Here is a 14858-nt window from a genome sequence, read left to right as displayed (position 1 = left end):
TTCAGTTGGTCATTTCTGCCTGTCAATCCAGTGGATTTAATGTTTGCCTCATGGATGGTGGCTTAGTTATGGTTAGTTTGATGTTTTCCAGTAAAGAAAGTACTAAATTCTTATATTTATTACTCTAAGCCAATGTATATGTGGGATTGTGTCCCCTGAATTCACTTTAAAGCTCTGATGAATCTGGTCATTTGTTAGGAAGACAGGTTTGTAAATTGCCATTGATTCATGATGGAGTAGGCTAGCTTAGCCACCTGATGTCCTGTTTGGGTCTTTAAACACAGTAGTAAGTAATAACCAGCTCAGGAGCAGAAAAATATGCAAATTTACTATCCTGACATTGATAAATGTGCATTGGCTTGACTGGACTATGGCGAGATAATGGAGTGGGAGCAGATGTTTCATTGTATGAGATATTTTAATAATTCAGAGTTTTGTTCTTTTGCACGTGCAGCAGCGTTAGCGTGGGCAGATCACAGGGGCTGCTGTGGTCCCGCAGGGATAAATACTGCAGTGCACAGGCAAACGAATCCCAGTGTTTGTCTGCCCTTTTCAGAGTTGGAGAATTACACGACGATGGGAGAAATAACGGGAAAACCCCCAAAATGACAAAATAGTGATCCAAATGAGCTTTTTTAAAAAGACAAGGGGGGGGGGGGGGGGAATAAACATGGAAATAATCATTGCAGGTGGCAGATTTTAAAGTGGATGTGTGAGAGAAGAGGAACAGAGGCAAAAGGTAAAAACAGGACTTGTTTGTAAGTGCTTTAACACAAGAATCGGCCAACCAGACAGCAGGAAAATAAGAGAACACAACCCAAAATCAGAGAGAACAGAAACAGACAGGAACAAAAGGATGGTGGTGGAGGTGCAGGAGCAGGTTAATCTGAACAGGGGGATTCGAGACGTGATTTAAAGGTGGGCTGAGATGTTAACATCCAAATGTCTTGAGGAATTCCAAAGTGGTGGAGCTGAGCTCCGACTGGAAGACCTGAGCCCCGTGGCGGAGAGTCGGGTGGGTGGAGAGGAGAGGAGAGGAGAGGAGGAGGGAAGCTGAGGAGGTGGACCAGAGGGTTTGGATATTTCTAGAAACAACGAGACTCAGAGGAGCTTTGAAAGTCAGCAGCAGAATATTAAAATCGATACAGGAGTGACCCGGGAGCTGTGGGGGGGGGCTGTCGATGATGTAAGAGGCTGATTCTGGACCAGTCGCCGTTCAATTTTTATAACTTTCAAGCAAGTTGATGATGGACAAATATGATACACAACATACTGTACAACAGGTATCTGAACTGAAGGTATGGTTGAAGGCAGTCTGGCTTTAAAGCAGAACATTTCAAATTTATACATCTTTTGCTTGGATTAAAGACATTAATATAAGCTGACTGTCAGATTTAAATGAAGGCACGCACGGGTGCACAGATGTTAACTGATGGATGCCTTCAGAAATAAACTGTGCTGTGTTAATGATGCGTTGACGATTGCGTCATTAAGCCAATAAATCTGTGCACTCATTAGCTGAACAGCAAAGTTGGGCAAAGTCATTCGTTTATTGATGAATACACAAATTATTGGTCTGTAGAAGACGTAAAGAAACCCAGAGCTTCATCCTCACAAAGTCTTTCTTCCTTCAAACGTGTTTTTGTCATATTTGTGGAGAACAGGCAGTGGAATTTCCACCCCGCTGCTGATACCCTGAGCAAATTCAGGAGAAGATAAAGTCATAAAGCTCACAGCAGCCCTCCTTGTTAGTGTCACTGACTGGATCCACTGATCATCTAGTTCAAGTTTATGATGTGGTGATAACACAGGCTGTTTACTCACCTAATGGTTGTCATTTGCATTTATTTCACATTTTTCTGATGCTCTTTTTTAGCGAGGCTACTGCCACATCGTTAGTTTCCCTGCTTGTAGCTTTAATATTTAGCATTATGCTACATGCAGGGTGCAGGATCAGAGCTCTCTTTCAGCCCACCGAGTGGCCTCACTTTTATTTAAATGTAATAACTAAAACCACACACAGGATATATCAATCTTAAACTTTGGACTTTGCTATTTTGGGGTGTTCAAGAACAAAGTTGAGCGAGATAAATGAGGAGACAAGTGTGTGTTGTTTGTGGGGCTGCAGGTGCAGAACATGATGTGTCCTTTCCAGCCGTTGCTGTAAGAGTCTCATCTTGACAGTTCAATTTGTTCTGCAAATGGCTGCCAAAGGAAGCAACTGTGCTTCCTTTCTCTCCACTTCACTCACGGCTGATTCCCGTCACCACCATGGATGCTGCTGGTTCTGACATCAGTCTTCATTTCACTGTGTTTCTATGAAGTCGGACGTTTCTTTTCACATTCACCCAGGAAAACTAAATCATGGAAGTCCCCCATCACAGGATTCGTGATGTTTTAAGAGCAAACTGAAAACTTTTGAATAATTTCCTGAACGTCCTGCAGCGTCTCGAGTAGCGGTTTTATCTCGACGTCTCCTATTAAACCAAACAAAATCAAATGATAAAGTTCAACAACTCATTTTAGGGAAAGTGCAAAAAACACATTTATGTAAATTCTTATCAGGATTTTAGCATTTAGCCGAGCACCTGAGCAAGTGGCATCGATTCAAATGCTAATCGTAGGTTTGTAGGCTCTCGCAATAGATTTAAATATTCAATGGAAATCTGTAATAACGCTTCAATAATCAAGAGAAACTGGAGAGAAAACAACTTTTAATAACGCCCTTAAGCGTGACCTTCAATTTTTTTGGAAAACCATTATTGGAAATTGTCCAGGAACATTTTGTCTTATTTGTAGAGCTGAATTTAAGTTTTTGTGTTCTTTTCTTTCTCCTGCAGGGTGATGAAGTGCTGACGGTCATCAAAATGAAGGCCCAGTGGCCGGCCTGGCAGCCGCTCAACGTGTGAGTAGCAGTTCTGCTCCCTCCAACACACGTCTCCTACAGACCTCAGGATTATTTACTGCAGCATGATGATGTTGTTGGGCTGCTCCTGACACCAGCAGAACCCGATTCCACACGGTTGATGACCGACCTTTGACTCAGTGTTGGATGGCAGCTTGGACGTTCAAATGTCAGCAGGCTCAGAATGATGGAGCATCAATCTTTCCGTCATTCAACGGAAAACTCCCTTTTAAAAAAGTAGAGTAACCTCTTTGATGTCAGCGAGGGGGTCAAACTGCTGTAAATACCCCCCCCCCCCGCATGATTTACCCACAGCGTCGTTCATTGCAGCAGCAAAAACATGACGACTGATGAACAAACCTCCACAGAAGCATCCAGACGAGCTTCACACAGTTGTAGTTCTGCGCCCTGTTCACACTGCGAGTGTTTGTTTTTGACTCCGCTTCTTATCTCACTGATGAGAAAAACATGGAGTTTGCTTCCTGACGATGGCGAGGAGCCGCCGCGCCGTCGCCAGCGACCTCATAAACACGTCTCATCCTCACTGCCCTCACAATTTCTGACCTCCTGCCACTACCCTCATCCTCCTCATCCTCACTGTCTTCATCGTGGCCCAGTCTGTGTGAGGAGATAGTGGGAGCTGCAGGGACTTCAGGCTGGTAGCAGGAGAGGTGCCATTGTGCCCTTGAGCAAGCTACCAAAGGAAGCTCCCTCACTTTGCCACCTGTCCCTCACTGATGGCACACATCCATTCATGTACCAGTCCCTTCTCCTCTGGGCTCTTATAACATATTCTTCTTCTTCTACTTCATCTTCTTCTATCAACCTTATCATCCTCGTCATCATCAGCATCCTCGTTATCTTGTAAATCCCCATCAAATTCTCCTCCTCCTCCTCCCTCTCCTCTTCATTATCTTGCTGTCATCAAAGATAATACGGAGAAAATGTTGGTCTCCAGGAGACCACTCTTCGCCTCACCAGGAACACGCTTGCATGCTGTAGAACGTGCACACGCAGAGGTGAACACCCCCCCCCGATACACGCTGCTGAGGAAATTGGGAGATGTTTTATCAGCCGGAGACCTCATTATTCCATTCCATGTTGTTATCAATGAATTACACTGTTTAATCAATAAAGAGGATCCGACTGAAATATTTCACTCATCTCCATCCCTCTTATCCTCGTTCCCATCCTCGTTTTTATCTTGCTGCCATCAAAGGTAATTGAGGGAAACAATGGAACAAAGTTCCTTGTTTGAACTGTTCAAACAAGGAACTTTGGCTTTTTTCTTCTTCTCAGAGTTAAGACGTCTGCGCAGGTACGATCAGGACCTTTTTAGTTGAAAGTGATTAAAAATGTGTTGAAGTGTAAAGTTCTTCTAGTTCTTGTCAAAACACTCCAGCTCTTTCATTACTTTAACTAACCAATCTAAGGACAGTGGAAAGCACATGAGAACATTGTGCTAATTGTTGTTGAGATCCAGTAGAACAAACACATTCTGGAGATACTAAAGTGCACGTGGAGAAACCCAAGCAACGCCTGTCACATTCAAATAATTACCCAGCATGTGCCACATGGGCAAACGATCATTTCACACATTGATTATCTGCAGCAGGAGTGCGTCAGCTCAGCCGTGTGAGCAAATGTCTGGAGGTGTGTCCGTGTTGTGCACGGTCAGGTCCTCAGAGCTCCTCCCCACCTGAGCTACACGGGGATGGTGCCTCAGCGTGGTCGCCAGCCGCTCTCTAGCAGGGTTCTGGCAATGCTACGCAGCAGGTGTGGATGTGCTGGAGCTTTTTGGCTGGAGCGTCGAGCACATTTTCCATTTGACGTGTGATATTGAGAAACATAATTTCCACGAGGCCACCCGACGCCCCCGATCCAAGCGCTGCAGGGCGGCGGCACGCTTCACTGTAAAGTGCTAAACAACGTGTCCAATAAAGGCTGGGGTGCGGAACGGTGAGGTGACGGCCTCGATGGCGTGAATCCTGCAGCCGTAACCTCACATCTGAAAACGTCTCTCCTGACATCCAAGCCATAACGGAGACAAACCAACAGGAAGTGACAAACCCACTCTTTCTCTCCAGCTCTTTTTGCCCTATTTAATGTGATCATGTGTCAGCAAAGCTGCTGAAACTTCACTTAGAAACAGTTTATTGGCTCGCTGTTCTAAAAAGAAAAGAAATAAATGCACATGCTGGTGTAACTCCCATTCAGTCACACTTCCAGGAAGTCAGCCAGTCCAGTAGGGAAGCTGCAAAGATTGTGAGTCAATTTAACCTGCTGTTGCGCAAATGAGACTCCCAACATGACAACTCCCATTAAGGAATGGTTAAGCCAGTGGTGGCCACAGACCATTTCTTTCTCATCATCGGTTCTGAGTGAGTCTTCACTAGCTTCCCCTCCCCAGAGGCCGTCTCACTACTGGCATCGAGAGGCTGTCTGTAGCCAGCAGAGGTTGTTCAGGGAGTCCAGGGATGGACATCCTGCATTGGGGCCATGCTGGAGAAGGGGATGAAGAAGGCTTCATATAACGATGAAGAGGAGAAGCAGTATCAGAATCCTGCAGAATAACCTCCAACAGGCCACCAACTCTGGTGCTGTGGACTTTCTGCTGCACGCAGCATCTTCCAGTTTGACCAGTTTGTTGGTGGGTCAGTAAATGTCTGGGGAGGCATTTTGTTGGAGGACTGCACATACGTGGTGCCCCCACTGCTGTGAGTTACTGGCAGACTGGTCCGGCGGGCTCGGGGTACCTTGTGCATGGCTCCCCATCTCTGTGCCACCGATGATCATCCAGAATAGAAGAAGCACCTCTGCGGCGATCACGAGAGGTGTGGATCCACTTCCAGTATGGCAGCAGTATCGATCCTCAGGCCCCCACCCGTCATCTCATTGGGAGCAGGTCCAGATGTTGTAGGGAGAGCGCCCACATATGGAGGCCGTGCACCCTGCTGAGCCGGGGTCTGAATCCCTCTGTATTCCTGTTGGGTTTATAACCTGATGTAGACTCCAGTCCTTGGTGAGGTAACGATTTAGCTTTCTCGGTGAAGTACACCATCGGTGAATTGTTTTAACTGGAGGGTTTTCTTGACTTGTCGATTCTCAACCAACTTCATATTGAACTTAAATAGTTATGTTGATGAAAGTGCCTCTGCGGCACTCGAGAGCTCCTTTTTATCTGCCTACTCCCACTCTCTGTCTTCACACATCTACCTAATAAGCGAAGGGACGACACTGAGAAATAAGGTTTGGGAGTCGAGAATACAGCTGTTAATGAGGCTGCCTGTTTTTATTTGTGACACTGTCAGAACTCCTCAGGATTTCAGGGTTGATGCTGCTTCACCAGCTACACCAAGTCTACAGAGTTGAGTTTAAGTTTTCTTTGAACAAAAGTGCAACTCCAAGTGCAGCAAAAGAAACGTACTGGAGCTCTGCAGCAACGGGTCGAGATCATCGTTTAATGAAGGGGGGATGAAGCAGATAAAAGCATAAAAAGTTAATATAAATGCAAATAAACGTGAAGTAAATGGACCAAATTAATTACCTAAGTTTTGTGCTAAAGTTCCACTTTCTTGCTGCAGGAACCTCAGAAATGAAAGCGTCATCATAATCATCAAGCTTTGGTCTGCCAAGAAGATTAATTATATTAATTTTGCAGAATTTATCGAAAGAGGAGTTATCAGCATGTGTGCGCAGCTCTATTGTGATTTATTCTGAACATTTTAAAAAATTCAAGTGGCTGTTTAATCTGAAGACCTGTTGGCAAAAAGCATTAAGTCCTAATTAGTGTTTGTCAACCTTCATTCTGACTCCCTGATCCATTAATGATGATGATGATGAGGCGATCATGCCGATATAAAGCAGAGAAAAGTCTCACTGGCTCCATAACTAACACGCTTCTCTCTTCCTGCTCTGTCTCACTTTTCCATAAATGTAATCTTAAATATAACCGGAGCCAACGGCGCTCACCGAGTGGGGGCCCGGGAGTGTCGACTGGAGTTGTGTGTTCCCAGTGGAGCAGGGCTATTTCACATTCTCAGGAGCCATCATTAGCAGAGTGCATGGGGCAGGACCGAGGGAGCGGAGTCAAATGGATTTACATGGCTGTGGTGACAGGTGGAAAAGAAATCCCCTGATAATTCTCTGTGTCACAGTGAGAATCTTCCCACTCCTAATTATTAATCTTGTACTGGCTGGGAACATTCCTGTAATTAGGATGGCTGTCAATCATTGGTCGGACATCCCGAGGCGCGCACGCGTCTCTGTGCCCCCAGTGGCGGAACACAGGAATTGCATGAAGCAGATATCTGCAGTCGACAGTTACGTACGGACAGAAGAGACCTCATGGCTGCCAGTCTCTTGGATTCAGCCGCATGCATTTCCATCTCTGGAGTACTTCCAGACAAGCTGGAGCACGAGTCTTACAGTTTCACTTTTCTGAAAACTTTGCAAGTTATTCATCTCTTCCTCATTTGGATGGAGGAGTTGTGCGATGATCCAAAGAAACTAGGACAACCAGAGAAGTGGAGCTTTCGGTTTGGACCCAGACAGATGTCAAAAGAGCCGATAGATGACCTGGACGTTTTAATAATTTAACCCGTCTATAATCATGCTCATTGTATATGTGGTAGTGTGCACCACCGCACCATTGTTATTGAGGTTAAAACAACAACAACAACAAGATGAAAAGAAGCAATTAAAAAAAGAGCCTGACCTCATTCTCATTCTGGTTCCCAGGCGTGCCGCCCCCTCAGCTGAATTCTCAGTGGACCGGAGCCGCCACATCATGTCCTTCCTGACCATGTTGGGCCCCAGTCCGGACTGGAATGTGGGTCTCACTGCCGAGGACTTGTGCACCAAGGAGTGTGGCTGGGTCCAGAAGGTGGTGCAGGACCTGATCCCTTGGGATGCAGGCACAGACAGCGGCGTGACGTATGAGGTGAGTCCCTGATCGCTCCACCGTGGTTGGTTCCCCAGCCTGCTTCTCCAACGTTCATCCCTGAGATAACCTTCCTCCTCACACTCAACACAGCTTGTTCTTGCCTTCCCGCTTGCACGTTGACCTTGTGTTTACGGCCGCCTTTTCCACTTCATCTGCCTGTCTACTCACATCTGCAATCACTCCCTCTCTCACCTTTTCACTTTCCGCCAGTGTGAAACTGTTGGTGTGTCATCGGCCATCCAATTCCCGGCTAACAGCCTTGAACGTTTGTACCCCTGCTGCCCTCGTCAAGAGGTGCCGTCTGGTGGATGCTCCCCGGCTCCACCAACAGATTAAGTCTTGAGTGGGCATGCTTGTGAAACCTTTCCTCGTTCCCTCGGCACTTTCCCAGATGTGTGCGGTGCGATTTCTTGGCTGATGTGGCCCGTGTTCAGTTCTTGCTTTGTCCTCTTTTATGGAACGCTTCATCGTCAGCGTTGTTAAAAATGTGGGAAAAATCAAAACAAAACATCAAGCCGTCGTTTTTGGTAAAACCATCAAATGTGGACTTCCCCTCCCCTTCGCAGGAAAACTCTTGGGGGCTGGATGAAGCACTAAATAGAAAGATTTTTAGTGTTGTAGAGTGTCCACAAAGCCGCATCATCTGCCTGTTTCTAAGCGTTGACCCTCACCTCTGAGCAGCAGCCATTAGGAGCGGTCAGTCGTCTTCCTGGGCGCTGCACACCTCAGTCATCTCCACTGTGAACCGTGTCACAGCTGATTCCTCTGGTCAGTCGTCTTCCTGGGCGCTGCACACCTCAGTCATCTCCACTGTGAACCGTGTCACAGCTGATTCCTCCCTCACTCCATCCCTGGTTCCCTTTGAATGAAGGTGATGGATGCTGAGCCACGAAGCGCTTGGCTTGCTGTAAAAGTCATGAAATTGAACATCTCCCCACGGTTTTTCCTTCCTTAAATAAGTATTAAGGTGATTCCATGCAAAGATCTGCGCAGCTTTAGAACCCGGACGTTCCAGCTTTGGCAGTTTGAAGGTGCGACTGTGGTAAAATGTCTGGTTCTGCACGGGAATTTGCCAGAGGGAAAAAAGCTTCCAAATGACTGAGTCCCCTGAACTGTTGCTTAATGAGATGCACATTTTAATGTTGTGTTTTTGAAAGCTGCGGAAATCCTAGTGCACACTTGTGAGATGGAGGCAGAATAATAACTATGTAATGTGCAGAGAGACAATCTTGATTCAAGCCGACGCAGAATAAACACATTGAACTGAACAGCAACAGCGGTCTGGCTTTGCTGGCTACTAATAACTTCGAGCCTTCTAATGGCAACAAAGAGCTTTAGATTAACTTTAGTTAGAATTTTCTCCTTTTGGCTCAGGGCGTAGAAGGAAATGCTCTCCCTCTGGTGTTGGACAGCCCAACAAACCTCCAGCAGCAGCAACCTAACAGGGGCTTTTTATAAAACACAAATAATTGCCTTTTTCCCCTGGTTGTCCTCTGTGGGTGGTGAAGGGTGGGCTGGACTTCTGATTCCAAACAGCCTCTGGTGGTGATGTTTCTATCAACCTCACGCTGGCGTACGTCTTCCATAAAAACTACAGCTTCTTTCCGAAAAAAGGGAATATTTTCACCATTCCTTCTCCCTCCTCTCTCCTTCTTTCAGTCTCCCAATAAGCCGACTCTGCCCCAAGAAAAGATCCGACCCCTGACCAGCCTGGACCATCCACAGAGCCCTTTCTATGACCCCGAGGGGGGCGCCATCACGCCTGTGGCCAGAGTTATTGTGGAACGCATTGCCCGAAAGGTCAGTGGTTTTATGTTGGATCATCTCTGTGGATGTTGGATCATCTCCAGCCATACTTTAGACCCTAATGCAGATGTGGGGATCCATATTAAAGGATGGTAGACTGAGCTGCCATTAAAGTCTTAAGATTCTGATACAGTTACTGCAGAGCCCTCGTTAAGCTCTTTTTTCTGGCTGGTGTAAATGGACTTTTGCAGAAATATTAGGTTTTTGAATGATTTCCCTGGATGTCTGGATGAAAGCTTTTCAGTCCTCTAGTGGCATCTAGAGGCAACTGCTGGCATTTTTTGGTAGTTATTTCCAGTGTGATGCCACGAAGGGTTTGGTGTTGTACTCACACAAACAGGCGTTCACATCGACCCACAGAGTCCATTATTTATATCTGCTCCTGCTCTGTTGTTTAAGTACATCAGCTGAGAGAATTTATGAGCTCACGGTGAGCTTCCCATTTCCCTCCTGTCGCCTCGGCACTGATAGAATCAAACCAATTAAGATTCAGCAATGCCAAGAATGAAAGGCAGCACAAGTGTGTCCATGTTTTCTGCAGGGGGAGCAGTGCAACATTGTGCCAGATAATGTGGATGACATCGTAGCAGATATTGCCCAGGAGGAGAAAGAGGAAGGTGTGGCCCTGCTGGCTTTTCTCTCTTTCATACACAAGATCGAATGTGCTGTTGACAGCTGTGTTATTCGCGCTCACTTGATCACGCTGCAGATGATACTCCAGAGACCTGCATCTACTCCAACTGGTCTCCGTGGTCCGCCTGCAGCTCGGCCACATGCGAAAAGGGCAAGAGGATGAGACAAAGGATGCTGAAGGCCCAGCTGGACCTGAGCGTCCCCTGCCCGCACACACAGGACTTTGAGCCGTGCATGGGGCCCGGATGCAGCGACGAAGGTGAGCCTCTCAGGGGCGACTGACGCTGCGCAGGTGGGGTGGAGAAGGCCGCCGACAGCACCTCCTCCAAATTTGAAATCACACTCCATTGAGGACAACTTGAAAGTGCATTTTTTATTCCAGCATTTCTTGGCCACAGATTCATGCTCAGGGCCAAATTCGAGACTTCAGGCAAGAGGATGAGTTGATGAGTTTAGTAGATCGTTAATATTCGTCTCTGACGATGGCAGTGAAACCGTTCCTGGTTGTTGATGGCTGTTATGTTCTCTTCTTCTTTTTTATTGATAAAGTATATTTTTTTTATTTAAAAAAACAAAGGCATTGAAAAACCACTTGAATAAGAGATATAAGGGCAAACAGTTAACAAGTATTGAGGAGATTACGCTGACTTTGCTTCAGATGCCTCCACCTGTATGATGTCGGAGTGGATCACATGGTCTCCGTGCAGCGCGTCCTGTGGGATGGGCTCGCGTTCCCGTGAGCGTTACGTGAAGCAGTTCCCAGACGACGGCTCCATCTGCACGCTGCCGACGGAGGAGACCGAGGACTGCGTGGTCAATGAGGAGTGCTGTGAGTTTTCCTGCTTCGCTTCAGCGTCGCTGCGGAGCAAGTGTGTGCACAAGTGCACGATTACTGAATCCTGACTCTGCTTGGCGGGCTCAGCTCCCAGCAGTTGCCTGGTTACGGAGTGGGGTGAATGGGATGTCTGCAGCGCCACTTGTGGTCTCGGCATGAAGAGGAGGGAGCGCTTGGTGAAGATGCCTCCTGCAGACGGCTCTATTTGCGGAGCCGAGGTGCTGGAAGTGGAGAAGTGCATGATGCCAGAATGCCGTAAGTAAACAACCCTGGTGGTGATCAGGAACCGTTCTGGCACCTCCTACGCATCAAATCTGGAGAAAAGTGCCAAATTAAGCAAATGCGCTGGGTGCCAACCGGCAAAGAGGCCGATGCTGACGTGTGTTGTGTGTAGATACGATCCCCTGCATGCTGACTCCCTGGTCCGAGTGGAGCGACTGCAGCGTGACCTGTGGGAAGGGTTTGAGGACGCGGCAGCGCATGCTGAAGTCCCCCGTGGAGCTGGGAGACTGTACAGAAGAGCTGGAGCAGGTGGAGAAGTGCATGCTGCCAGAGTGTCGTAAGTAATCATCAGCTACTCCATCGCATGTCACACTTGCAGACCAGCAGGACCCCTGTAACAAGGTGGGGATGAGGGTTTTTTTGGTTCATCCTGGAGCCTAGAAATTAAGTGTCAAACGGGGGTCACTGTTTTGCTCAAGAAGGTCATGACGCATCTGTTTTATAAGTGGGAAACAAAAGTCAAACCAGATTTATGGTACAGTATTTGAAAAGGATCATTTAGAGACCTTGAGCTTTTTAAACACTCCCGGTGTGAAGAATACACACCTTAGAAAGTAGCAGCTGGATGCTGATACCCTACTAACAATGTTTGGTTCCAGAACCCTCTGATTAGCTTTTTTGCCCTTTGTTTGCTAAATGTCAGGCAGTGGTTCCATGTTTTGTTCCCTCGACAGCCCCCTAAATTACTCCCTAATGCTGGAATGGCAGAATGTGATTTTCTTTCTTCTCTATTGTTGTCTTGACGTTCCACCGCCTCTCTGTTACATCTCATTGTTATTGACGATGTAATAGAGATGCTCATATATTAGCAATCAGATGCAATAGAAGACCTCCTGTGATGTCATCAGTTTGTCTGAAATTAAAATTGTGGGACATCGTTTGCTGTAGAAGCCAAACCAACCTGAGCAGTATTGGCGTCATTTGTGTGAAAATCTTGACCTTTGCATTTGATTTTAGGAGCAGCATTTGCTATCATCCTTTTCTCCTCTCTGAAATCCCTTCCCTCTGGTCGCTCCTCAGCCATAGACTGTGTCATGTCTGACTGGACCGAGTGGTCAGAGTGTAACAAGTCCTGCGGGAAGGGTCACACCATCCGGACCCGCACCGTGACGCTGGAGCCACAGTTTGGTGGAGACCCCTGCTCCGAAACCATCCAGAGGAAGAAGTGTAAGATCAGGAAGTGCAACCGCGGACAAGCTAACAGCGACGAGAAGAGGCGACGCAAAGAGCAGCGAGAAAAGAGGAGGAGCAAACAGGGCAGAGCTGAGGTCCCTTCACAGCATCCAGGTTGGCATCATCACATAAGGAAAAGTCTGCAGGGAAGATTCCTTCTAATGGTTCTTTTTTAAATTCTCATCTTTTAGGATGTAAAATGAGACAGTGGTCAACCTGGACAGAATGTACCAAAGCTTGTGGCGGAGGCATCCAGGAGAGGCTGATGACAGTGAAGCAGAGGTTTAAGACGGCCCAGCTGTCCAGCTGCAAGGACAGGAAGGAGATCAGGGCCTGTAACGTGCACCCCTGCTAGGAGACACACCCGGGAGGGGCGAGGGGGACGGCCAGCGGGGGCTGGAGCGGGACGGCGGCACGGCACACTGACGCCATCCTGTGCACCCTGTTGAGGCCTGAGTGGCTCAAACTTGAAATCTTGAAATGCAGAGTTGGAGAACAGTAGAATCCAGAGAAAAATTAACCACACTGGAAAACTGGATTTAAACTAATTTTGATTTTGCCGCAATTTGAAACGATCTCTTTTTCAGCGTAAGTGTAAAGATGTTGTGGTATAATATATATACTGGGAACTGTAATGACATATACATGGATTTAAAAATAATTTAAGGATTGTTATATCTCGTGGTATCATAGACATCGTAGAATATCCTCAAGACTGAAGCACATGTGCAGCCATTCCACTGTTTTATATGCCTTCAAGTTGTTTGTACAGCACAAAACACCCAGGTGACTTTTTACCCACTCATTTGGTTTGCAATGTAGAAAAGTAAGAACCATCTCATTTTTAACATCCTTAGACCAGTGGATTATTTCTTTTGATAAGAACGTGTTGCAAGATTCCTGCCAAAGTCTTGTGTTGATGTTTTCTAGAATTTCCCCACATCATTTTGGTTCTTCTCTGTTTCTTCAGTATATTACATTTTTGGAATAACATTGACTTTACAATAAAAGTAAATGTGACAACATGCCACCTTTATCTGTCTTTTATTATGAGCCTGTTGTCATAGGTGTACACAGCCACTAGAGGGCGCTAACCAATGCGAAATATCCGCCTTTATTTAGTTCTCTTGATACCACAGAGGGAGCGGAGCCGCAAAAGGAAGACGAAGTAAAGTGCCAATGATGCAGTAGAACATGGACATGTTTTAGCACAACATTGCTCAATAGCATTCACTTTTTAAAAGGACACGCACGCACGCACACACACACACACTGCTCACTTTGCGTGTAACAGTCGCGGGGAGGAACTGATGTCAGGCTTTCCTCGCCGTGAAACACTGGGAAATAGGGTGAAGAAAAAAGATTCAATACACACATATCTCTCACCACTGCTGTTTCCATGCCAACACAACCACACATGGGAGAAGCCTACACATTTCCACGGACGATGGAAAGGAGAATTATTCCAGCCGTGATTGAGCTGTTAACATCGACGTCGCTGCAGAGAGGCTGACAACAACTGCAGTGCTTTAAAAGTGGGTGCGCATGTGTGTGTGTGTGCGTGCGTGCGTGTGTGTGTGTGCGTGCGTGCGTGTGTGCGTGCGTGCGTGTGTTTAATCCTCCGGTATGATCCTCTAACAGCCCCCTCCAGACCTCCTCCAGCTTTGTGCGGCGTTGGCTGCTGGTGATGTCGACAAGCTGCTGCTCAGAAGATCAAACTGAGACATCAAAGCTGCGACGTTTATCGCGAGTGTCTGATGACAGAGAATCAACACACACCTGCAGACGCCCCAAAGGTTCAAATCAAAGAAATCAAAGAAATCAAAGAAAACAAGTCATGCTGTCTGCGAGCACCTTCCGCGAGACGTCGTGAAATGAAGGGATGGCAGAAGTTTAGCTCGAAGATAACTGTCACTGTTTAAATATTAAAACAACCTTGATGATGATGAAGGAAAAGCCAAGAGGTCCCTGGGGGGGACGAGGCTTCAGGACGAGGTTAAAAAAAGCCGTTTTAATCAATTCAGTCATTGTTTTTCAATATTTTAATCAGGACCAAAGAGATCGATGGACACTATAATTGCCAGGAGAAAACAAGAAGAACGTTCAGTTTATGATGATGAAAAATCAGGAGGTCAAATTCGCTTTAGTTCCATTTTAGTGTCACAGATGGTGCGTTTGTGGGGCTGTGAATGGAGGAAAGACGCACGCGCGCGCGCACACACACACACACAGCTGCCTGAAGGAGGATCTTCAAACTGAGCTCTCACAGGTTTCTCAGG

The 14858-nt window shown here is 46.7% G+C and overlaps 1 protein-coding gene across 1 annotated transcript in view; it reads left to right on the top strand.

Annotated features, from left to right (window-relative positions):
* spon1a (spondin 1a) overlaps positions 1-13604 on the top strand; it is a 39820-nt gene extending 26216 nt beyond the window's left edge. Inside the window, exons 7-16 of the mRNA XM_057025091.1 lie at positions 2841-2905; positions 7646-7847; positions 9510-9650; positions 10198-10273; positions 10366-10548; positions 10948-11118; positions 11212-11379; positions 11519-11683; positions 12427-12693; positions 12771-13604. Of these exons, the coding sequence (XP_056881071.1) occupies positions 2841-2905; positions 7646-7847; positions 9510-9650; positions 10198-10273; positions 10366-10548; positions 10948-11118; positions 11212-11379; positions 11519-11683; positions 12427-12693; positions 12771-12934 (1602 nt within the window). The 3' untranslated portion in view covers positions 12935-13604. The remainder of the gene's footprint in view (positions 1-2840; positions 2906-7645; positions 7848-9509; positions 9651-10197; positions 10274-10365; positions 10549-10947; positions 11119-11211; positions 11380-11518; positions 11684-12426; positions 12694-12770) is intronic.
* Positions 13605-14858: the final 1254 nt, after the last annotated feature.

The sequence above is a fragment of the Takifugu flavidus genome, chromosome 2 (assembly GCF_003711565.1).
Source record: "Takifugu flavidus isolate HTHZ2018 chromosome 2, ASM371156v2, whole genome shotgun sequence".
Taxonomy (NCBI): Eukaryota; Metazoa; Chordata; class Actinopteri; order Tetraodontiformes; family Tetraodontidae; genus Takifugu; species Takifugu flavidus.
Note: the sequence above shows the minus strand (reverse complement) of the source record. Positions and strands in the feature narration are given on the sequence as shown.